Source organism: Marmota flaviventris, chromosome 9 (genome assembly GCF_047511675.1).
Source record: "Marmota flaviventris isolate mMarFla1 chromosome 9, mMarFla1.hap1, whole genome shotgun sequence".
Lineage (NCBI taxonomy): Eukaryota > Metazoa > Chordata > Mammalia > Rodentia > Sciuridae > Marmota > Marmota flaviventris.
Window position 1 is genome coordinate 96653879 of NC_092506.1, and position 24630 is coordinate 96678508.

The 24630-nt window shown below is 37.7% G+C and overlaps 1 protein-coding gene across 5 annotated transcripts in view; it reads right to left on the reverse strand.

Moving 5' to 3' along the window:
* Alg9 (ALG9 alpha-1,2-mannosyltransferase) overlaps window positions 1–24630 on the reverse strand; it is an 84863-nt gene that overhangs the window by 5661 nt on the left and 54572 nt on the right. For 4 of the 5 annotated variants that reach the window (XM_027930705.2, XM_071616699.1, XM_071616696.1 and 1 more), the window contains one exon: window positions 15060–15190. In XM_027930705.2, the coding sequence (XP_027786506.1) occupies window positions 15060–15190 (131 nt within the window). Of the gene's footprint in view, window positions 1–929; window positions 12270–15059; window positions 15191–24630 lie in introns of those variants that run through there. The other variant, XM_071616697.1, reaches the window with a different exon arrangement.

A 24630-nucleotide genomic window follows, 5' to 3' on the forward strand; every position in this document is an offset into this window, starting at 1 on the left:
GAAGAGGAAGCACCTGCCTCAGACAAAAGGAAGTTAGTTTACTCTTTTTGTTCAGGATGCACAGATAAGGTGATGATCAGAACATAAAGATGCAAGCTGGAGCAAACTCCTGCAAACCTAGGAGTTATTTCCATTCCAGATGTCACCACACACACACACACACAAAAAAAAAAAAAGCTTCATCAATATATTCATTATGTATTTTTGATCAACTCAGCCCTTGGTATGACATCAGAGTTCACTGGACCCATGTGCAGTTTTATACTTTCTTTTTTGGAGAAGTTCCTTGCTATTGGGGACGAGTTCTATTTACAATTTTATTCTTTTTAAGAATCTTCCAAAAAACAAAGAAAATATGACAGCTAATGAGTAGTTAGTTACATTCAGGGACAATGTTCATTTCAGTGGTATATGTGTGTTTACAATTACAAGAATATGGAAAAAGTTGTTATATTTAAGTTATTATTACATTTTCAAATGAAAAAAAAATTGTTATCCTTTTATTCTTACTTTTGTAAGTTACATATAAAATAGCTTAAAAGTATAAAAACAGTCCACTGGACTGAGACAGTAGATGGTGATGACTATTTTCCTGGTATGCTGACAGACTGTGCCAGGGAGTTCCAAAGATATTTTGGAAAACTATCCTGGGCTGCACATAGGACATACCATCATCAAAAATGCTGACTGGGCTAAAATGGAAGAAAAACTCCTATGCATTATTTTTTAGTACAAATGTTCAACTGAAAAAAGATAAAAGCAGAGATTAGGGAAAATATTTGCAGTACATAGAATGGAGGATTAATATCTACAACATATAAAACGTTCCTGCAATAAATAAGAAGACAAGAAACTCGGGGAAAATGATAAGGGATATAAATAGAAGATAAATGCAAATGACCAATAAATACCTAAAATGATGCTGCATCTTCCTAGTAGTCACAGAAATGCAAACCTAGATATAATGTTCAATAATCAGGCTTGCAAAAGTTAAAAAATCTGATCAATATCAAATACTGGTGAAGAATTAGGAAACAGACATTACCAGTGAAAATGTAAATCCACACAGCCACTTAAAAAGGCAATTCTAGCAATATCAATTAAAACAAAAATTATCGAGGCTGGGGTTATGGCTCAGCAGTAGAGCGCTCACTTAGCACATGTGGGGCACTGGATTTGATCCTTAGCATCACATAAAAATAAAAAATAAAGATATTGTGTCCAACTACAACTAAAACAAAATATTTTTTAAAAATTATGCACTCCCTATGATATAGTAGTTTTAGTTTTTACTTTATACCATCTCATTTATTCTTTTAATTTTTTTCAAGTATTTTTTTAAAATCTGTCAGTGAACCTTTTATTTTTTATTCTATATGGTGCTGAGAATCGAACCCAGGGCCTCACACATGCTAGACAAGTGCTCTACCTCTGAGCCACAACCCCAGCCCCCCATCTCATTTATTTATTTTCTTGTTTCACAAACAACTTGATTTTCCATTTGTAACAGAAAAATTCAAACATATATAAGAATAGGTAACAAACAGGCATGGTAATGCACACTGTAATCCCAGCAACTTGGGAGACTGAGGCAGAGGGATCTGAAGTTCGAGGCCAGCCTTGTTAGCTGTGTGAGACCCTGTCTCAAAAAATAAAAAGAGCTGTGGATAGAGCTTCATGATAAAGTGTCCCTGGGTACAAATATATATATACTTATTATTGTACAATTAGTAGAAAAAAATTTCAAAAAAGTTAACCTCAAATTCTTTAGAAAAAAAAAACCTAAGAAAACCTATGTGCCTACTATGTGTAAGGTTTTGTATACTGGCCAGGTAGATCTAAAAGTCTATTCTCTAAGGGCTAACAATCTACTTGGAAGAAAAAGAATACAGATGACATGTAACTATAATTTAGCATATTCTAAATACTAAATCACTGATACACAAATTCAAAATGATAATATTGTGATCGAACTGTGAAGGCTGCAAAAAAGCATATAACCTACATCATTTAATTTTATCCACTCAACATTCCAAGGTACAAAGTGAAAAAAGCAACTTCTCCAATCATAACCAAATTCATGGGGATCTGAGGTTAAATGCTCTGTCCACTCAACAGTAACTAGAGACAAACTAAATAAATTCCAAATTCTTTCTCATGGACTACAATGCCATAGGGGATGTAGCTCCTTATGGCTTACTGGTCCCACCCCACCTTGTCATTTTCCTCTTTCCCCTCTATGCTCCTACCTCACCAACCTCCTTTCAATTCTCAAAAAACACAAGTACCTGCTGGGCATACTAGCATACACCTGCAACCCCAGAGCCCCAGGAGGCTAAGGCAGGAGAATTATAAATTCAAGGCCAACCTAAGAAAGACTCCATGTCAAAATAAAAAATAAAAAAGGGCTGGGGATATAGTTTAGGAAGAATACCCTGGGTTCAATCCCCAGTACCACAAAACAACAACAAAAATAAATAAATAGCCAGGCACAGTGGTGCACGCTTGTAATCCCAGTGGCTCAGGGGGTTGAGGCAGGAGGATCAAGAGTTCAATGCCAGCAGGTAAACTAGAGGCGCTAAGCAACTCAGTGAGACCCTGTCACTAATAAAATACAAAACAGGGTTAGGGATATGGCTCAGTGGTTGAGTGCTCCTGAGTTCAATCCCTGGTACCTCCCTAAAATAAATATCCACCACATTCCTTCACATCCTAGGGCCTTTGAATATGCTGTTTCCTCAGACTAGAACACCCTTCCATCTGTTTTTCTAATGTCTGAGTCCACCTCATTTTTCATGTCTCAGCTTAAAAGTTACCTACTTTGAGAGGATGTCTAACCATCCTATAAAATACTAGGTTTCCACTACTTTTACTTATTCTGTCTCAGTGTGCCTTGCAAATTCTTTCATTGAATTCTTCACGATCTGTAATTATTTGTTGGTTAACTTGTTTTTTGTCTTTCCTTCCACCCACACATCTAGACTTCAGGGACCATGTTTGCTTTACTTACCAATATGTGTCTGGCACTAATAAATGTTAAAAAAAAAAAGTTGGAAGGATGGATGGATGAACAAACAGATGAACGAAGAGAGCAAGGGAGGGATATTACACAAACAAGGTATTAATTTAGGTCAACTTAGTTCAACCCCAAGTAACTGAGTACTACAGCAAGAATGAGTTAAATAAGTGCCAGAAATGCAATGATGAACAAGAAAGGGTTTTTATTGCCAATAAGGAATTCAAAATCCAAGAATCTGTGGTCTGGGAAAACCATCTCACTGAGTACAAACATGGGTTTCAATTCAATACATCAAGAAAGTCAAGAAACACCCAATTCTGCTATGTTCCTTCAGTAATAAGACTATTATGTAATCAGTACCTAGTTCTAAATAATGTGCTTGTAAAACAAGGAGGCATTTCTAGTTAAGTCTGAACATGAAACTGTATAAAAGATGGGGATTAAATATAAGGAGATGCTAAGAAGAATCTATTTTCTAGTATGGCACTAGGAAACCCTCACTCAAAAAATGAACCTCCTTCTCTCTTGCCAACTCTGGGTGTGATCTTGACAGCATCATCTATCTTAACATGCACAGCCACTAAATGACTTCTAGAAGTAATAAGGAACCAGTCAAGGTATACCATTCTCATCTCTGAGCTGGGATGAGAAAATTCTGTTAAATTTTTTGTTTGTTTTTAAACCAAAAAACAAGTTGGCTTATGTTCAGTTTCTAACATTACAGCTGCTAATCTCAACTTCTTTCTTTCTTTTTTTTTTTATTAATTTGTTGATTGACCTTTATTTATTTATATGTGGTACTGAGACTCGAACCCAGTGCCTCACGCACGCCAGGCAAGTACGCTACCACTGAGCCATAATCCCAGCCCTTCTTTCTTTTTTAAATTAACAAACTAAACTTTCTTTTTTTAAAATTTTATTTTTAGTTGTAGTTGGACACAATATCTTTATTTTTATGTGGTGCTGAGGATCGAACTCAGTGCCTCACACGTGAGGCAGGCGCTCTACCACTGAGCTATAGCCCCAGCCCCAACAAACTAAACTTTCTATTGGATTAATTTCTTTACCATCAATAGCTTTAATATGTTAAGCATGACTGGAGCATTTTGAATTTATTGTATAATTGTTGGAAAAAGATGATCAAATTGTGTTGTGCTGGTGCACGCCTGTAATCCCAGCGGCGCTGAGGCAGGAGCATGGCAAATTCAAAGCTAGCCTCAGCAAAAACAAGGCACTAAGCAACTCAGTGAGATCTTTTCTCTAACTAAAATACAAAATAGGGCTGGGTATGTGGCTCAGTGGTTGAGTACCCCTGAGTTCAATCCCTAGTACCAAAAAAAGGTAATCAAATTGGTTATTTGCCTTTGTGAAAGAAGAAAGCAATTGAGTATTAGAATACTATGGATGTGCACACATTTACATGCGCGGAAGCAAAGATTAGATTGAATCACAAACTAGAATAAAATTCATGCCTATCAAAACTCACACAACAATGTCTGCAATAAAGGGAAAAGCTAAATGACCCCAGGGAGCACAGCATAAATCACAGAGACATGAAATATGTACCTCTATTATGGAAACTGAAATATTTCCCCTCCTAGTGAGAAAGTCACTCAAGCGATACAAGGATGAAACAGATCTGGACAAAGCAATTGCCTGAACAGCATAATTAGCTGACAGCTTGGAATGTTTCTAATTCAATTACTAGCCCTATTTATCAGAGCTGGGGAGAATTTTGCTGTGGAGATTTAAATCTGCACTTGCTGACGTCAATGGAAGATTGGCTGCCAGTCCCTGATGTCACCAGTTCAGCAAGCACAAATGGAAATGCTGGGGCAATTTGTCATTTAGAAAATCTAAATCTACCTATCCATCCATTCATTAAAACATCAATATCCCCAATAAACATGTACACAGGCCTATTGCTAGTTCTCTTTCCGGCTGGGGCTTTTTTATTTTTATTTTTTTAAAGTTGGTTTTCTCTCTTTATTCTCTTGTGCTTAGCAAAGTGAGAGACCTTTCACAGCTACTTTCACTTCTTCAGACAATCTCAGAATTCCTTCAAGACTTAGCTGTAGACAACCTATTATCTCTTATTGAGCAATTTAAGAATTGCTCAAAAAAGTTGGTGAGGAGCAAAAATATGATTGTTCTTAATAGTCTTTAACAGAAAATGGGATGAGGGACATAACACTAATGGCAATAAGAGCAGAGGGACTTCTAACCCTGTTCCTCAAAAGAAAATAGACACGGGAGTGACATGTTATATGTTCTACTCCACTAGAACTCCAGTTCCCTGAGCACAGAACTTTACCTATCTACTGCCAAAGAAAGTGCTCAGTATTATTCTGTGAACAACATAATATGCCCTGACTCTTAGAACATCTGGCTTACTCCCCTCTCCTTTCTTGAAATATTCATCTTCCACAAGGAAAAAGAAATTTCAAAACCAATGACATTATTTATATTTTCCTCCCAAACAACTTGGTACTATAACCATTAGGTGGGCAAAGTAAAGCAGGTGCCTGCAGTATGTGTGGAGTGGAGGGGGAGCTTGGTAGCCCATGGGATATTAGAGTGCAAGTGAAATATGGGAAGAGTCTGTTAGCAAAGAAAATATCACTGCCTTTGGTCAGGTAACCTTCTCCAGATTTGGGTTTACATAGAATTTGCTGAGTCATCATTACCAATTTGACCAGTGTGACTTTATTTTCCATGTGACTTTATTTTCAGCAGGCATATACAAAAAACTCTTGTTATTCAAAGAATATATTCTCAGTTTTGACTATTTGGAGTAGCCTCCAAGGACCCATATGTGTAATGAGTAGGAATGTTGCTGAGGCACAAATTGGGATCATGGCACTGCAGCACTGGTATCCAGAGTGAATCACTCTGCTGAGTTGTGGCCCTGATCAACACTGGGCATAACATCATAACCTCTTGACCCGTCACCTTGAGCCAGTGTTCAGAAGTAGAAAATGGAAAAAGGATTGCTATTAGACAACTGGACGTTTTCTGACCTCAGTCTCACCACTGGGGAAACGCTATTTTCCAGTGTTTTTCTCAGTGATTGCTACTGAAAGATATAGATGGCATATGCTCCATTCATCATTCCTGTCAAGAAGATGCCCAACAGCATTCAGAGGGTCTCTGCCCCTTCTTTTTGGACCCTCATTTGGGCTACCTCTATATGAAAAACAGAAGAACCTCTGGAAGTCACATTAAGTAAATGACTCAGGGGCCAAAGTTCTACAGAGAAGAAATAAACAATAGATATACTTTAAAATAATTCAGTGATCTTTATTTTACTAAATAAGGACACCTGACACTTCTTAAGAAATCCTTGGTTCACATTTTTTTCCTTTTTATTCTAATATAAATGCAGTTTTAAGAATGTGAACTACCAGGTGCAGTGGTGCATGCCTGTAATCCCAGTAGCTCTGGAGGCTGAGGCAGAAGGATCTTAAGTTCAAAGCCAGCCTCGGCAATTTAGGGAAGCCCTTTGCAACTTAGCAAGACCCTGTCTCAAAATAAAACATAAAAAGGGCTGGGGATGTGGCTCAGTGGTTGAGTGACCCTGGGTTCAATCCTTGGTATCCCCTTCCCCCAAAGAAGAATGTAAACTACAATAAATAATCAATACATATTTAAATATTTTCTGAGACCCTAAAACATGCTGTAAAGAATTACCATTAGATGTTGATTATCTATGTTCTCAAGGAACATAGAACAAAGATTTTAATGCTTCCAGACACTTAGCCTACTAGTTAAAAGCAGTAGCAGTCCTAAAAATCTGTACACTATGTACACTGTCTTCAAACTTGAGTCTCTATAGCATGGACTTGGAACCCAGGTGGCCTGCAGATGGCCTCTTTCTAAAGAATGAATTTCACAACAATTAGAAAGCAGACTAAGTCTTCAGGAGAATAAATGTTTATTCTTTTTATTCTTTCTAAAATGTCAATAGATCTCAATGATTAAGCAACTGAATAATATACTGAGCAAAACACTAATGTGTCTTGAAGACAAATCTAGCATGGGGAAACTGCCAGATGAAGGGTCTCAGGAAAGCATCTGGGGGTGAAGAAAAAAGAGAAAAAGCCAAGAAACGATAATGTAACAGTAAGCATAAGAGAATAATAAGCTGATAAAGAAGTACGAAAGTACAGAAATGTTGGTATCTTCTTTCTTACTATTTCTCAGTGTTCTTGGCATCAGTGAGGAAAACACAAGCTCACTTAAATTATTTCTCAGGAGAATTAATGCTACCTAAAGGATTGGAACACCATTGGAAGCATGTCAAACTTGGTCTACATGGGCTGGGATTGTGGCTCAGCAGTACAGCGCTTGCCTAGCATGGGAGGGACCAGGGTTTGATCCTCAGCACCACATAAAAATAAAGGCATTGTGTTGTGTCCATCTACACCTAAAAAATAAATATTAAAAAAAACCCTTGGCCTACAACCAAATTCATAGATGTCACAGGGTGTCATCTCCCTTTCCACCTGAGTTGTAAGAAGTTGCAGAAGGAAACAGCCTGTCAGACAATCTTGTACACCTTATGCCTATTTTTAAATCACCTTTAAAGGAAAAATTATTTATTTTGGAAGGAGAACAGCATTTAAAAAACTATGGTGATTTTAAAACATATCCATAAATTCTTTGACACTTCTCCCATAAATAGGATGTTAGGGTCTGTAAACAAGTCAGGATGGCGCCTGGCAAAATGCCAGAGGGAGTGGTTTGTGAAGTAACGCCAGTGAGCCATTAAGTGTGGAGATTCCTTATTGGTTGACTGCTGTATCTAGTTTATGTTAATTAAGATAAGCTGTGTGGAATGTATATATACCCCTCCTGTCCTACAATAAACGGCTCCCACTCCTGCTGTATCAATGTACACAAGTTGCTCGTCACCCCCTGGTTATTTTGCTGCAGCCGGACTGCGGCAATAGGAGACTTCCAATTTCTCTCCCCTTGAACATGAACTATTCCTGTGGCTAGCTTCCAACCAATAGGATGAGTCAGCAGTGATGTTGCGTGACTTCCAAAGCTAGGTCATAAAAAGTATACAGCTCTTGAGTGCTTCCCCTTGGAAATTAGATACCATGCTGTAATGAAGCCCAGATCACATGGAGAAACCTCATGTATGAGGGGTTCTGGTCAACACCCCTGCTGAGATCTATCTAAGAGGCAGCATCAACTGCCAGAAGTATGGGTAAGGAAGTTTCTAAGATGTCTCCAAACCTGGCCATCATCTGTTAGCCAATGCATAAGAGACCCTGAGTGGGAACTGGCTAGATAAGTCCAGTCAAATCCCAAAACCAAAAGAAAAAACAATAATAAACTATTGTACTGTACCAATAAGTTTAGATAATTGTTATACTGCAATAACTAGAACATAATTTACTCTTTTTTAAACTTTTTAAATTTGTTCTTTTTAGTTATACATGACAGTAGAATTTATTTGTGACATATTATACATACATAATTTACTCTTATTGCTATTACTCCAGTGGTCTTACTATCTTCCAGAAATAAATGATTCTGCTTAGCCAGAGCTGGGGGGTTAGCAGCGACAATGGCTTCCATTAACCAGACCACCCTATGGAATAGGACAAAAATGAAGGGCACAGGTTCCATGGGATCTTTAAGCCTTCTACTTCTTCTTGGAGGTTAAAACTAGAGCCATGGTCTTAGTAAAAATTCTCCAGAGCAGTTAAAGTTCAGTGGCCACTGTGAATTCTGTGCTTGGCACTGAAAGAACATAAGCAGCACGTTATCAGCACACTCTCAACCTTGCTGGGGTGCAGGTCCTTTCACTAGAAGAGACCCTTCTCCTACCATATCAGCTGAGGGGTCTGACTTCTCCTTTCTTACATCTGATCTTCACCTATAATGACAAATATGGAGGGCTTTGAAATCCTGCCCTGTGTAAGTCCCCCAAAATTGTCTAAAGTCTCTAATCAGGCAAGCATAAAATTCAATTAGATAAGGTTAACATGCTCTAAAATAGGGAAGTATAAAATCTCACAACCCCAAGACCACAGGTGAAAACACAGCAAACCTGACAAAAGGGACCTATAATGAAGGAGGAAACAGTGAGTGGGAAGTGGCTGTGCAAAGCAGTTAGCAGGGCCTCTCAACTTGTTTCCAGAGCTACACACACACACCCTGCTGCTCAGGAGGCCAGCTCCAACATCCTGGAGAGGCACTTCCCACCAGGCTCCCACAGCCCAACATTCTTACCACATTCAGAAAGGAACCCACCACCAAGCTGGTAATTTATTGCTATCTTCTCCCTTCACTGTCTCTGGGGAATCTCAGAGTAGGCATTATAACCGCCCACTTGTCAAGCTATTTCATACAAGTAGCAATTATATCATGGTTCAAAGAAAGACAAAAATCCTCTTATTTTAGAAAGTATATAATATGAGATGGCCATAGAGTGACAAATATGTCTGGTATAAAAAGTGATACTACCAATTAGTTTAGACCCCATATCCTAGGAATCTCATAATTCTTAATAAAATTAGCCAGACACAGACACAGCAAACCCAAGGAGAGGAAAATATGGCTCTAGAATCAGCTATGTGTGAGTGGAGACTAGAAACTAATTTTTGAGATCTTATTCCTAGATCTTCTTTCAAGCTAATAGTGTCTTGTGTCCCTCCTAAGCCTCTGATAAAGCAAAAAAGCCAATTAGGAAAAGAAGTGGAGGAGAAGCTGAGCTGTCATTCTCCCAAATGGGCAGATACCCTGTAGCTTTACTTTACCTTTAACTTTACTCTCCATGAGTTCACCAGCAAACGCCGCCTTATCTTATAATAATTTCAACAACAACAACAACAAAAAAATAAGCTTCTTCATATATTCACTAATTTTTGGAATTCCTAAGTCTGCCCCAATCATAAAACTACCCTAATAATCTTTAGGTTGCTTCTCCCTGGCAAGAAATCTTCAATAACACACACTTGAGAGTAGGATTTTTTTTTTTTTTTTTTTTTTTTTTTTTAGTATGCTGGGACTGTTTTCTACCTATGCTGATTGCTTCCCTTTCAGATACCTGAGACCCAATCTAGGCTCCAACAATAAGTGATGTCAGCACCACATACAAACAAAGATGTTGTGTCCGCCCAAAACTAAAAAATAAATAAATAAATATTTAAAAAAAAAAAAATAAATAAAATAAAATCAAATAAACCTAGGAGGAGGGAGGAGGAAAAAGAGGAAAGGGGGAAATACTAGGGAATGATACGGGCCCAATTATATTATTATATCATGTGCAGGTATGAATTCCATTATTATGTATAATTATAACCAATAAAAAAAATAATGAAAAAAACAAGTAAATAAATTATGGTCAAATCCATATAGTAAGCATGGACTATGCACAAAGAAACTACATCTCTATGCTTCATTCTCTTGCCCCTTTTTAGGACAAGCCTCTTTCTTTTGTCACTTTAAAGCAGAAATCATCTATATTTATCTGCCCAAGACAGAGCTTTTTTTTTTTTTTATTTTCAAAAGAGTTCTGATTTGAATGATATATTACAGATTACACAAAAGCAAATTCAAACCAGTAAAAGAGGTATATTAAACTCATCCTCAGGTCCCTCATCCAAGAGGCTTCTTTACATCCACACTCATGATTTCCTCTCCTTGAATTAAATAAGTGAGTCTTACCTCTTTACCACCAACACTTATCTTACATTTCCTTTATGTCTCAGCTCAAGTACCGTCTCCTTCAGGAAGCCCTCTTGGTGTTCTCTAACTTCCTTTGCATCTTCTTCCTTTGAAGTTCTAGCACATAATTTGGCATTTCTATGGCCTTAGTACTATTTTGCTTGCTTTCTTTCTCTCTCTCTCTCTCTCTTTTTTTTTTTTTTTTTTTTGGTAGTGGGGACTGAACCCAGAGCTACAGCCCCAGATCTTTTTTTCTTTAATTTTGAGACAGGGTCTAAGTTGCCCAGACTTCCCTCAAACTTGTAGTTCTCCTGCCTCAGTCTCCTGAGTAGCTGGGATTATAAGTGTATATGCCATTGAACCTGGCTTTGAGCACTATTTTCAAATTGCTTTCATATGTGTAAGTATTCCCACATTGAGTGCTATTCAAGAGCAAAGTGTGTCTGTAATTACCTCTTTTACATATTTTTATGAATCTAGCTCTGCCAGGTGTGATGGCACATGCCTATAATCCCAGGGATTCAGGAGGCTGAAGCAGGAGGATCACAAGTTCAAAGCCAGCCTCAGCAATTTAGTAAGGCCCTAAGCAACTTAGCAATACCCTGTCTCAAATAAAAAAATAAAAGGGGCTGGTTTGTAGCTCAGTGGTTTAGCACCCCTAGGTTTAATCTAGCTCTATGGCAAGACACACATAATAGATACTCAATGAAGACTTTCTGATTTCCAAACCTGCTTAACCAGCTGGCTTAAGAACTTAACAAGAGACTCTGGCACCTCCCTGTTGCTCACTCTTCCCACAGCACCCAATACATGTCCTTTAAGCACTTAACACATTTGATAATTCCATGTTGATTTGTATAACTATCTATCTAATGCCAGCCTTTTCATTATATTGTAGGGTTCAAGAGGACAGGAACTTGGTGTATACTGATCATTACCGTCTACCTGTGATCCATCATAGAACCTGCCAGTATACTATAAACATCTGCTGACTGGATGGATGATGAATAGAAAGACAGATGAACAATGGAAGATAGAATAAATTATCTCAAAGAAACGAACATAAAGAAAGCAGATTAAGATTTTAGGGACTTAAACATTTGAGAAATCAATCTACTTACATTTCTGAAGAAACCAGGTGACTATATGCACAAGCTTACTAAAACCTTGCCCGTTCCAAAGAAAGAGCTAGAGAATAGGCAGGTCTATTGCCCCATCTGATCTAAAGTCTAAAACATGAGTGACCATTTCATCTGGAAGGTACCATTATTTCTCCTTGTTATGTAAATTGCTCAAGTACAAAGCCATCATTTCTAGAAGACAGAGAAAATGTTAACAGTCCTAGTGAATAGGTTTGAGGCATTTTGGGATCATGTACCCCAAAGCACTGCACACATAACCTCAGTGTGACAGCTCTGAGGCTTACAGATTCTGACAGTACCATCTAACTTAATTGGTCCAAAGTCAGCAACATGAGATGTCATGGTGCTGGCAATAAAAATTGCTGTGGCAGGGGACTGTAGGATCCTGCTGTTTCTGTAGTTAGACGAATAAATAGCAGGAAAAGCTGAGGAAGAGAAATTTAAAGAAAATCAGCATAATTTTGGAACCCTAGGCAGCTTGCTAATTAATTGAAAGATCTGACATTTCAATAATACTTTAGAATTTAAAAGCACTTTCATTTTTCCTCACTCATTTAATCCTTACAACAACCCCATAAAGTAGATAAAATATTGTTAATTCTGTTAAACTGATGAGGAAATTTGGGAATCAGAGAGAGGTACTAGAAGCAAGTGGCCAGGAGTAAATTCACAGGTTCAAACCCCACACTGTCTTCACTGTGCTCTGCTCACCTCCATGTGAACCATGCCTCTTCAAGTTGCAAGCCAATGACTTTAGCATAGGTCATGAAAATGATGCCCTGAGTACAATTTATGAGAAATAAAACCCCTCTGAAGGCATTCCTCAGTTCACCAGAACTGAGAACTGTCTGGGAGTTGCTGTTCCCTCAGAGCTAGCCATCTTTCCAAACTCAGGTCTCAACTGAAAACTAAAGGCTCTTACCTATCTCAAGTCCTACAGCAAAAAAAAAAAAAGCCAGACAGCAAGAACACGGGTGAGGTACAGACCTTCACACCATCACTGCTGCATCACTCTTCCAGCTCACTTCTGTTGCTACCCCAATTTGTTTTGAGCATCCCACATCTCAACACCTTTCATTGTCTCTCACCCACCAAATGCCCTCTGCCATATCCCTTGCTGCCAAGTTAAAGCAATACCACTCATTAAATCATTTCCCTGCATAAACCAACTTCTCTGTCCCCTCTCACACTTTGTTAATTTTTTTTTTTTTTTTGGCAGTACTAGGGCTCGAATCCAGGTGCATTTTACCACTGAGTTATATCCCCAGCTATTTTTTAAAAATTGTATTTTGAAAGCTGGGCTGGGCTCAGTGGTGCAGCTGGGAAGGCTGAGACAAGAGGATTGCAAGTTCAAAGCCAGTTTCAGCAACACATGGCACTAAGCAACTTAGTGAGACCTTGTCTCTAAATTAAAAATACAAAATAGGACTGGGGATATGGCTCAATTGTTGAGTGCCTGAGTTCAATACCCTATACCAAATGGGAAAAAAAAAAATTATTTTGAGACAGGGTCTCACTAAGTTACCAAGGCTGGCCTTGAACTTGTGATCCTCCTTCCTCAGCTTTCCAAGTGTCTGGGACTACAGGTGTGCATTACCACACCTGCTTGTTAAAATTTCTTGTCTAAAATCCAAATCCATATACAGAAATGTGCACATATTAATCATAACAGCAGTATTATTCATAATAGCCCCAAAATACAAATAATCTAAATGTCCATCAACTTGTATATTCATGATTTAGAAGTAAATAATAATAGGATTAAGCAATAAAAAGGGAAAATTTATGATATATGCTATAATACATATGGACTTCAAAAACATGCTGAGTAGGGGCTGGGAATGTAGCTCAATGGTAGAGTACTTGCCTAGCATATGCAAGGCCCTGGGTTCCATTCCCAGCACCATGGAAAACAAAAAATACAGAAAAGCCAAATATATGTAAACAGTAAATAGATTAGTGGATCCCTGGTATTTGGAGTGGGAAAAAGAGATCTTACTGGAAGATGAAAATGTTGTTAAATAGAATTTTAGGACTGAGGCTGTAGTTTAGCAGTAGAGCACTTGCCCAGCCAATCAAATCCCAAGTCCCATTCCCTGCACCACAAAAAGATAAAAGTAAGTAAAATGGTTTTTAAAATAATAAAAGTAAATTGTGGTAATGATTATACAATTTGATGAATTTACTAATACTAATAATTATTTAGTTGTACACTAAAAATGGCTTATATATTATACTTCAATAAAGTTGTATTTAAAAAAAAAAATCAACCCTGTTAAGTTTACCTAATCTGTGCCTTACTAGTGTGGCTACAGCTATACATAACTAGAAAAATACACCCTGGCCACAGAGCCTGTCATTCCCCACTCCTGCTCAGCTCCAGCCTCACTAACCTCCTATTGTTGCTTCCTCACCAAAGTCTTTTCACAGCTTTTCCACCAGGTACCAACATGCCTTCCTTCCTCCCTTGTTCAAAGGTTTTGTTTAAACACCATCTTTTCAGTGAAGCCTACCCTAACCATGTAGCTAAAGGTGTATGTAGCCTTTAGCTCTAGTTAACTCTCAGTCCTTTGAACTTGCTAATCTTTTCCCTTAGCATTTATCATATTCTAATATACTATATAATTTATGTCTTATTATATTTATTGTATGTTTCTCCTGTCCATCTCCAAACCACCAAATCACCATTCCCTTCACTCCTACACCTGAATCTCCTGATCTCCTATCATTCATTCTGAGACCTTTCTGAAGAGTCAGACAAGCCCTGGTAAATAAACCAAATAAGGTGTCTCTATTTAAGATCTAATACGACCTATCCCAATGCTGACTGAGATTTGAAACTGAAAATTATAGACATGAACCTCTAGCTTCTCAAGGACACAATCTTCCTAATAGTGTCAGAATACTCTCAGTTTACGTAGCTTATGTTGATTACCAAAAATAATCAGTATTGAACACTGATTTATTTGAGTTTTCCACAGTAGACCCGTCTGCATTACTTAGAAGCCTTTCATCTGAATGATACCTCAGTATATTTTGTTTCCAGGTGCCTTGAAAAAGAGCATTCTTAGATTTCTCAGGAAATGACAAAAACATTTTTTAAAAAAAAGAAATGATAACTTCCAGTCCTGGCTGATTGAAGTAGCTATTTAATCCTATAATCCATTTTTCACCCTATTGTTCTTAGTATTTCTCTTAGGATTAAAGCCACATACCTAGAAGCATCAAGGAATGGTCTATGGGCCAAGCTGATCCATTCTTCCCGATTGGATAAATATTTCGGCTCCCGCAGTGTTTCTCTCATGGTGTCCAAATCCACTAAATAATGACATTTGCTGATGTCAATCTGAAATGGAGAAAGGCCAACTTTTCATCAGTAATTGCAAAGGTCCCTGCAGGGTAGGGAACATTAATTACAATCCTAAGAATTTCCACAGGGTTTTAGAGGAACAAACAGTCATGCCCTCAGACAATGTAACCTGTGCTTTCTTCACTTAAATAGGAGTGGAAGGGTATTATTTAGATTACTGATTGGTGGGGAAACATGTATATAAGCTTTAGGTGGTCTTTTTATAGTTTGGCTTCTTAAATCCCTCTAGTCCCACGGATACTTTTGAAGTCATCTTGAGTCTACAAGTTACTTCTGGAAAACCTCCTTTCCGCTTACTGTTGCCCCATTCCAATCTATCACCTCTATTCCAGACAACAAAAGGGCATGACTAAATTCAAAAGCTAATATGTGAGGAAGCCTGACACTTCTGACAGAGCCATGAAGGATACACTGTACCTCATGGATGGTATAGCAATATCATGTGTATCATCTCCTTTGAAAAGTCAACATAATTGACACCAAGACATCAGAACTGTTCCTGCAGCAAAAGTTTAGTACAACTGAGATATCAGAACTGCATGGGTGAAGAAGATTATGAAAAATATGTTTTAGCAGAACTAGAGTCATTTAGTTGCAAACAATATGAATTCACCAGAACTCATAGTAGAATATTAATATATTCATTTAAAAGCAGGTTGGTACTATGTTTTTCACAAAATTGACTAATTCAATGGATCATACTACACCATCTGTAGGTTCCTTCTGTTCTTAAAAAGTTCATTTCAAATTAGAATCAAATTCTCCCTCTCATCTCCAAGCCATCAGAATATTTAGCAACCACAGGAGAATTTTTAAACATTTTAAGTTTTTAAAAAGTTTTTTAAAAAAGTTTCTAGGAGAAACTTCTTTCCTAAAGATGGAAAACAGATTACTAATGTAATCAGTTAAAGAAAATTAAATCTCAAGGAAACTAATCATTTCTATGCTTTTTACATGCCAACTATGTTACATATATTATTTTTAAATAATCATAATGAAGCCTATAAGGAATTATTCCAATTTTATAAATAAGGTAGTCAAGACTCAGACAAATTAACTTCATATTGTTAACATACACATTTTAAGTACCTGTGATGTATCAGACATTAAATTAGAACTAAGGATGCAGAAACAAATAAATATGACAGTTTCTGCCTAAAAGGATATTCCTCACAAAATCATATGAGCATATAGCAGAGCCATATTTGGAACTAGGTCAGTATGACTTCAAAAGCCATATCTCAAGAGTGAAAAAATTGAATCATAGGCAAAGTTTTCTAAGGAGCTCATCTAAATTTTCCTTAAAAAAAAACCAGAGCTGATGTTGTAGTATAGCTCAGTGTTAAAATGTTTGCTTAGCATGTTCCAGGACCTGAGTTCAATCTCTAGCACCACAAAAAACATACAAAAACTGACACCAGAAAGCCCTTTCAGTTTGCCAGCCTTCAGCTAAAATAGAGACCACCTAAGACACAAATAGATCTATAGCAAATCTCATATTTAGTGGTGAAGAGTTGAAGCTTTTCCTTTGGGATTAGGAATAAGTCACAGCTACCTGCTATCACTGCTCTGTTCAACATCATGCTAGAGGTTCTAGGCAGCATTAACCTGTCTTCTTTTAAAGAAAGAAGCAACTGGGAGAAAACATAGAAAAAAAAAGAAACAAAACTCATTCATTATGATATGACTGATATATATATAAAGTCCAGAAGAATCTAGAGAATATTTTTGGATTTGAGACAGGGTCTCTCTATGTTGCCCTAGCTGGTCTTGAACTCAACTCCTGGGCTCAAGTGATCTTCCTGCCTCAGTGACCAGAAAAGCTGGGGCTACAGCACATGCCACTGCACCCAGCAACTTTCTGCAATTACTAACACAGTTTATTAAACTTTACACTCACAGGATATAAAAATCAAAATCATATATTCTTGTATACATCAATAAACTAAATAAACAACAGTATAATTTACAAGAATTTGAAAATATAATAAAAGGCGGGAGACTGCTCTGTTAAAAACATTATGAAATTTCATTGACAAATGATCATCAGCTAATGACTTTATGTGGTATATACACATAATTAAAATGTGAGACATCCATACAAAACAATAGTATTCCCATAAAAAGGAATACAATTCTGATATATACTACACCATGGATGAACTTTAAAAACATTACACTTATAACTGAAATCAGACACCAAGGGCCGGTATTAAATAATTTCATTTTCATGAAATGTCCAGAACAGACAAATCCTCTAAGACAGAAAGCAGAGGTCTCTAGTGACTGGGGGAATGACAGTTTAATAGGTATGGGTTTCTCAGGAAAGAGAGGTGATGAACATATTCTAAAATTAGAAATTAGTGATAGTTGCACAATATTATTAATGTAATAAAAATCACCAAATTATACACTTAAAATGGTAAGTTTTGTTATATATATATTTTATTTTCAATTAAAAAAATTGAAATAACAAATATTACCTCGAAAAATGTTTGAGAGGCAATAAAGTAGAATTTATTAATGGATATACCTTATTCCTAGACAAAAACTATTATAAAGATGTCAATTAGAAATAAATTGGTAGATTATAAACAACCGAAATTCCCACAGACTTGTGAAACTGTGGGAGACCAACCTCACATGTGACTGAGTCACACTCCCTGGCTGGGTGCTGAGGCATTCAATCACAGAAATGTGGCAGAGCTTTCCCCACCCTTCTTGGGTTAGAGGGTCGGTGTCTCCTGCATGGGTGTGTCTTGCTACAGCCCCATGGGTGGAGCTATGCTCACCTGTTCCTTTGAAATATAACCCCTTGCCCTGTTTAGGATAGAATCTTCCATGGAAGTGCCTTGTGTGCGTCCCCTTCTCTTACTGTGCCCTTGGGTGTGGCCTACCCAAGTGTCAATCATCCTGCTGACAGTGGACATCATGAAGATAGACTCAGCCCCCTGAAACCTGACTCCTTGCCTCATTTGAATAGCTTCTCCTCAATAAAAGGGGGTCAATGCGATGCTCTCTCTCTCTCTCTCTTCCAGTGGACCCTTAAGGTCAGAGGAGCCATCACAGTGACCCCAAAGAAAAAGGTATTTGTGTCTCTTGTGTGGTTATTTTGCACAGCCCAGTTAGCCCAGTTTACCTGGAATGACCCCTGAGCCTTATAGTCGGGAGAACAGAAACCCAGCATGAAACTTTACATGTTAATTCTGAAACGTACATGGAAATGCAGAAGAATAAGAATAGCCAAGGCACTCTTAAAAAAGAATAAGAGAATAACATCATAGGAGCAGCTCGCGGGCCAGAGGAGGGCTGAGGCCAGCCTAAATCTTCTCTCCCCAGTCTATGGCTCAGCTTCTGATCTGAAAGGAGTGAGGCTTGAAAGCCAGGGACCCTTGGGAGATTCCCCTAGGCCAGCAGGCACTTTGGCCTCAACACCCAAAACTTGACCATGGCCAGTTGCAGCATCTTGTCATGAAAAGTGATCTCTGGCTCAGGAGGCTGAGACAAGAGGATTGCAAGTTCAAAGCCAGCATTTAGCAACTTAGTAAGACCCTGTCTCAAAAAAATAAAAATAAAAAGGGCTGGGATGTAGCTCGGTGGTAAAGTGCCTCTGGGTTTAATCCCCACTACCAAAAAAAAAAAAAAAAAAAAAAGTGATCCCTGGCTGTACTCCTCCCTGCACTATAAGCAGAATAACACAGCTTTGGGTGACAGCAGAGGCTGAGGCAGGCCCCTGCCTACAGGGTCAGTTCAGTGAATGGGTTTGGGTGCACTGCTGGGGGCCCAAGTCCACTCATTTCATAACTACTATGTGCAGAGAGATGGCATGCTGCAGGGCACATGGTATGTGTGCAGTCATAAAGTGGCAGGAGAGCAGCAGCCCTTGCCATCAGTCGGTGGGTGCAGCTCACAGACTACACCGTCTCTGACTACAAGAGGGAGGGCTATGAAGCAGTCCTCTCAGCTTGGCAGTTTCAACAAGAACATCTGCACTCAGGAAAAAAGATGATGGACTTGATCGCTCCTGGACTGCACTCAACTGCAAGGAAGGAGGTTTGCCTTGTGTCCCAGGGAATAGGCACAGGAAGGCCCTCACAATACCAAGGTCCTAGGAAGAGATTCCTCTTAACCTCCTCTCACGAGTCATCTGGGCAGCCCTCCTTTCAGACTCAGCAAAGATGCCACACGCTTTCCATGTAGTCAAGATAGGGCATTTAAGTTATTGTTTATATTTAAAAATCATGTTTCCTGTGTAGATTTGTTTAAAAAAAGAAAATGTCTTGGAATTATATAGGATTAAACTTGTTGGAAAAACTGGGGGAAAAATAAGATGAGAGGCTTTCTTACCATACAGCTATAGTAATTATGACAGGAAGTTAATGATTCAGGACTAGACCAATGAAACAGAATAGACAGCTTAGCATGCAGGCATATAGAGACCCCAATTTATGGCAGACAAATGCCAGAAAGCAGTGGGGAGAGGGCAGTCCTTTTGTGAACTGGTGCTGGCATAACTGAATATTCATTAGGGGAAAAATGGAACCTAACTTCAACCTCACTTCACACACAAAAGTCAACTTTAGATGGACTGTAGACTTAAAAGAGAAAAAACAAAATCAAACTTCTTGGAAATAATATTAAAATCGGGAATATTTGTTCATCAAAAGGTACCATTAAGAGAAAGAAAAGATGAGCATAGGACAGGAGCAGATATATGCAACATTTAACCATCAAGTATTTATTTCTAAAATATATAAGAACTCTTGCTAAACAATCAGATATAGTCAAATCTTTAAAAATGGTCAAATAAGGGCTGGGGCTATAGCTCGGTGGTAGAGTGCCTGTCTAGCACACATAAGGTACTAGGTTCAATCCTCAGCATCACATAAAAATAAATAAATAACATAAAAGTATTGTATCCATCTACAATAAATAAATAAATAAATGGCAAATTATTTGAATAGGTACCTCAAAGCCAAAACAAATGAAAAAGTGCTTGATCTCATTAGTACCCAGAAAATGCAAAGTAAAACCACAATGAAAAATTATAATACCAAATATTGGCCAGAATGTGGAGCAACAATTATATATACATTGCTGATAAGAGATTAAGTTGATACAAAGTCTTTAGAAAACTATTTGGTAGAATCTACTAAAATTGAATGTTTATATCCTAAAATCCAACAATCATAGGAAATTATTTAATACCTAAATCTAGACATTGTATCATATGATGTGATCTAATGATCAGTAATACCATATGATCAATATGTTTGATCCACAAAAATGGTTTTCATATGGTTCAAGCTCAAGTATAGCCAACAGAAATGCTTACACCAAAAAATGAGTTCACTGATGTTCAAAGTGATATTATTTGTAGTTGACTCAGACTGAAAACAACCAAACATTCATCAATAGTAAAATAATAAATAAATTTTAGTACAATAAAATATTTTACTAAGAACAGATATATATAATAACAAGTATGATTATTAAAACAAATATTAAGTGATAGATCAAAACATAAAAGAATAAATATAGGATGATTCAGGCAAAACTAACTGAATCATTTAGGGATGTATAATGAAGCAGTGAATCAAAAGATAAATTCAGGAAATTATCACCATAAAAGTCAGCAGACTGCCACTGAAAGTGTGGTTGTGGGAAGGGATCAAAAGGAACTAACAGGGGGAACTTTTAGAAGGTTAGAATGTTCTATTATTTGACCTTGGTGATAGTCCCACAAGTACCTGCTCTATTGTTATCAAATTATACTGTACATTTAGTTTATAGATTATACATGACTTAAGGTTTAAAAAAGTGCATTTAGAAGAAACTCGAAGCTGGGCATGGTGGTACACACCTGTAATCCCAGCAACTCAGGAGAAAGGGAGGAGGATCCCAAGTTTGAGGCCAGCCTTGATAATTTGGTAAAACATCCTGGGTTCAATCACCAGTACAAAAGAGAGAGAGAGAGAGAGAGAGAGAGAGAAACTTGGTCATCTCTCATTTACATAAGCTGTTTTCTTTCCTAACTTCTACTTTACAGTGAAGTTCTCATTCTCTCCAGCTTTATTTATATGTAAAAAAGACTTAAGTCTCACATCTGTCTCTACATATGGGCTATTCCTCCAAGGGAGAGAAAACACACGGAATACTGACGTCAGACCCAATTCCATTCCACATAACTCTCTAAAAATGATCCTTTGCATAAACACTTCAGTAAGTAGGCTTTTTTGTCTGAACACCCACTCTGTAGCTCCTAAGCATTGTAAGAACACAAAATAAGTTTTTAAATTCTACAAGTGCCATGCCTCTGTAATCAGACAAAACCAGCAAGAGGCAGAGACTTTTATGGTCTCACTCATAGACACTTCTGCAGAAGGAGCCCTGGTAATACATTTTAATACTTGACTAGAAAAAGTCAGGCATCGAGATTTGGTGCTGAGTACACAGCCTACTGGAGATATAGGTAGTAACTAATTAATACTGAACTACATCAGTCAGTTTAGGCTTAAATCATCACTTTATTCATAAGTAAATTCCATATAAATTCTTTCTAAGTTAAAGTCTTAGAAAGATGCCAAGGCAAAATCATTGGGATCCCTAACCCATTAAAAAAAATTAATTTCTTTATCATCCTTTCGGGAAAGAAACTGCTAAAAACTAAAACACACAATGACAAAGGTCCTCACAAGACAATGGTTAGGTACTACTACTGATCAAGGGCTATGGATAGAACTCAGGACTTCATACCTGCTAGACAAGTCCTCTACTAGTGAACTACATCCCCAGCCCAGCCCAAGGGCAAGTTCTTTTTGTTTTGTTTTGGTACTGGGGATTGAACCCAGGTGCTGTGCTGTGCAACATCTCCCAGTCTTTTTTTTTTTTTGCTTGAGACAGGGTCTCACTAAATTACCAAGGCTGGCCTTGAACTTGTGATCCTCTACCTTAACCTCCAGAGGTAATCACTGGGATTACAGATATGCACTATTACACCTGGTAGGGCAGGTTCTTGATTAAGAAAACTAAGGTTATTAGCAAAGGAGTTTAAAGTCAGTGGGCCTACATTCAGGTCAGAGCTCTACTATGAACTAGCTGGGTGACCGTTATTTATGTTTTTGATACCTCAATTTCTTGTTATGTAAAATGAACATAATGTTACTTAACTCAAAAAAGTTGTGATGAGGATAAATTAAATAAATTTAATTTCTTTAAATTAAATCATTTAAATAAAACTTGTAAACTTCAAGAACTATAGAAATAGCTATAATATTAAAAGAAATTTTTGCCAGGTTCTGTAAATATGAGAATTTAACTGGTAGAAAATAACCCTGGAGTAGTAGAGCCCACTAAAATGAATTATTTTCTTGTTTCAATCTAGATTGGTATCTACTGTTCATTTCAGTTAAACTCAACATGTAGGATAGAAAAGTGACAACATTAGCCACTCACAGTCCCTTGTTAAAAATGAATTAATAGGGCAGGGGTTATGGCTCAGTGGTAGAGCACTTGCCTGGCACACGTGAGGCACTGGACTCTATCCTCAGCACCACATTAAAAATAAAAAGATTTTTTTAAAGATGATATCTAAAAAATGAATTAATAACCACTAAATCAAATCAAATCAATCTGTGGGCATCATCAAAGCATTAAGTACCTATTTGGTGAATCCTAAACTGAAGAATACAAAACTGATGTAAGTCTAGTCCCCATTCTTAAATTCATAATTTAGATCAGAAAATGACATTAACATATATGAAAATTGAGTAAGAGCAATCAGTTCAGAACAGAAGAGATTGCTGAGGGCCGCGGCAGTTGAAAAGATTTCCTGAAGGGCTGGTGATGTGGCTCAGTGGTAGAGCACTTGCCTAGCAAGTGTGAGGCCCTGGGGTTGATCCCAAGTACTGGAAACAACAACAGAAGGAAAGAAGGTTTTCCTGAAGATGATGATAAAAGTTAAAGGGAGAACAGAAAGGAAGAGGCAAAAAGAGCAAAATGAGCATGGTTTACAGGGGGAACTAGAGGAATATCTGCTGGTCCTAAAAGGTGTGTGCTGAGAAAGAAAACTGGAAAGTCTGAGGAGGATAATGAAGGACCCAAATGAGGAGAATCTGGATCTTGTGCATCAGCAATCTAGGTTTTTTAGCCAAGGAGTAAAACGATAAAAACTGAGTCTTCACTGGGCACAGTGGCATATACCTACAATCCTACCTAATTGGGAGGCTGAGGCAGGATCATAAATTTGAGGACAGGCTGGGCAACTTAATGAGATCCTGTCTCAAAAAATAAAGAAGAAAGAGAAAATCTCAAATCTATTTCAAAGGAAATCAAGGACACAAAAAGTTTTAATTCAGTGAACTGGGGAGGAAAGGGGATTACAGTAAAGAATCAGTTTAGGTGGGATTGAGGAAAGACGGTAACTTGCATATCATACCTAGTGAAGTGGGAAGAAGCATGGTGTATTCAAATAAAGGACAGATATGACTAGAATACTGAGAGGGACTTGCTTTCTGGAACATGCTCTGCTGCCACCTCACAAATCCTACTCAACTTCAGATCTTGGCTGAAAATGATTTCCTTAGGGAATACTTCACTGATCACTTAAACTATAACAGATTGCCAAATTACATGTTCTTACATCAACCAGTAGTTCTCAAAATATTTCACAACTACGATCTATGAATTAATTGGTAAATTCACTGTAAATGCTATGAAGTCTGGGGCTGTGCCTATCTCATTCACTCCTATATTCCAAAACCCTAGTACAGTAAAACACACCACAGGTGCCAAGTAAATGTATATTTAGCAAATGGACACAAGAATGCTTTTGAAAAACTGAGAGGAAGTAAAGGAAAAAAGAAAAGGTGAAAGGGTAGGGAGGTTGAGAAGGGAACAGAAAGGAAGAGAAGGCCTCAGAAAAAGCTTTGGAAATTGCTATTCATACTTGGCAGAAAAGATAGGTAAAAGATGCAAGAACAGAATGGATCACTAGAGAGAACACAAGAGCAGAAGCAAAGAAGTACACAGTTTTGAAAATCAGGGTAGGAGAGTGGATTTCAAACTAAACAGAAAGGCTGTAAGGAGGCTGAAGACCAAGAAAATGTAACAGCTGAAATGCTTTCAACTAATGTAGCAAATAAATTTAACACAGAATGTTGTATGGGGACAAGGAAAGAATTAATAGTCTAACCTTCTATTCTCAGTGACCTCCCTGCTGTCTATCCAGCTGCTGAAGCCAAGCCCCACAAGTTCTAAAACAGGAAGGATGTGAATTTGCATTCAGACATCTATCAGCTGGAAACAACAATGACGCACACAACTGTAAAAATAGAGATCTCTGGCAAAGCCAACGTAAAGTTCAGGGAACATCACAGAGAAACCATCTCTACATATAAGACAGATCTTATTTCTCA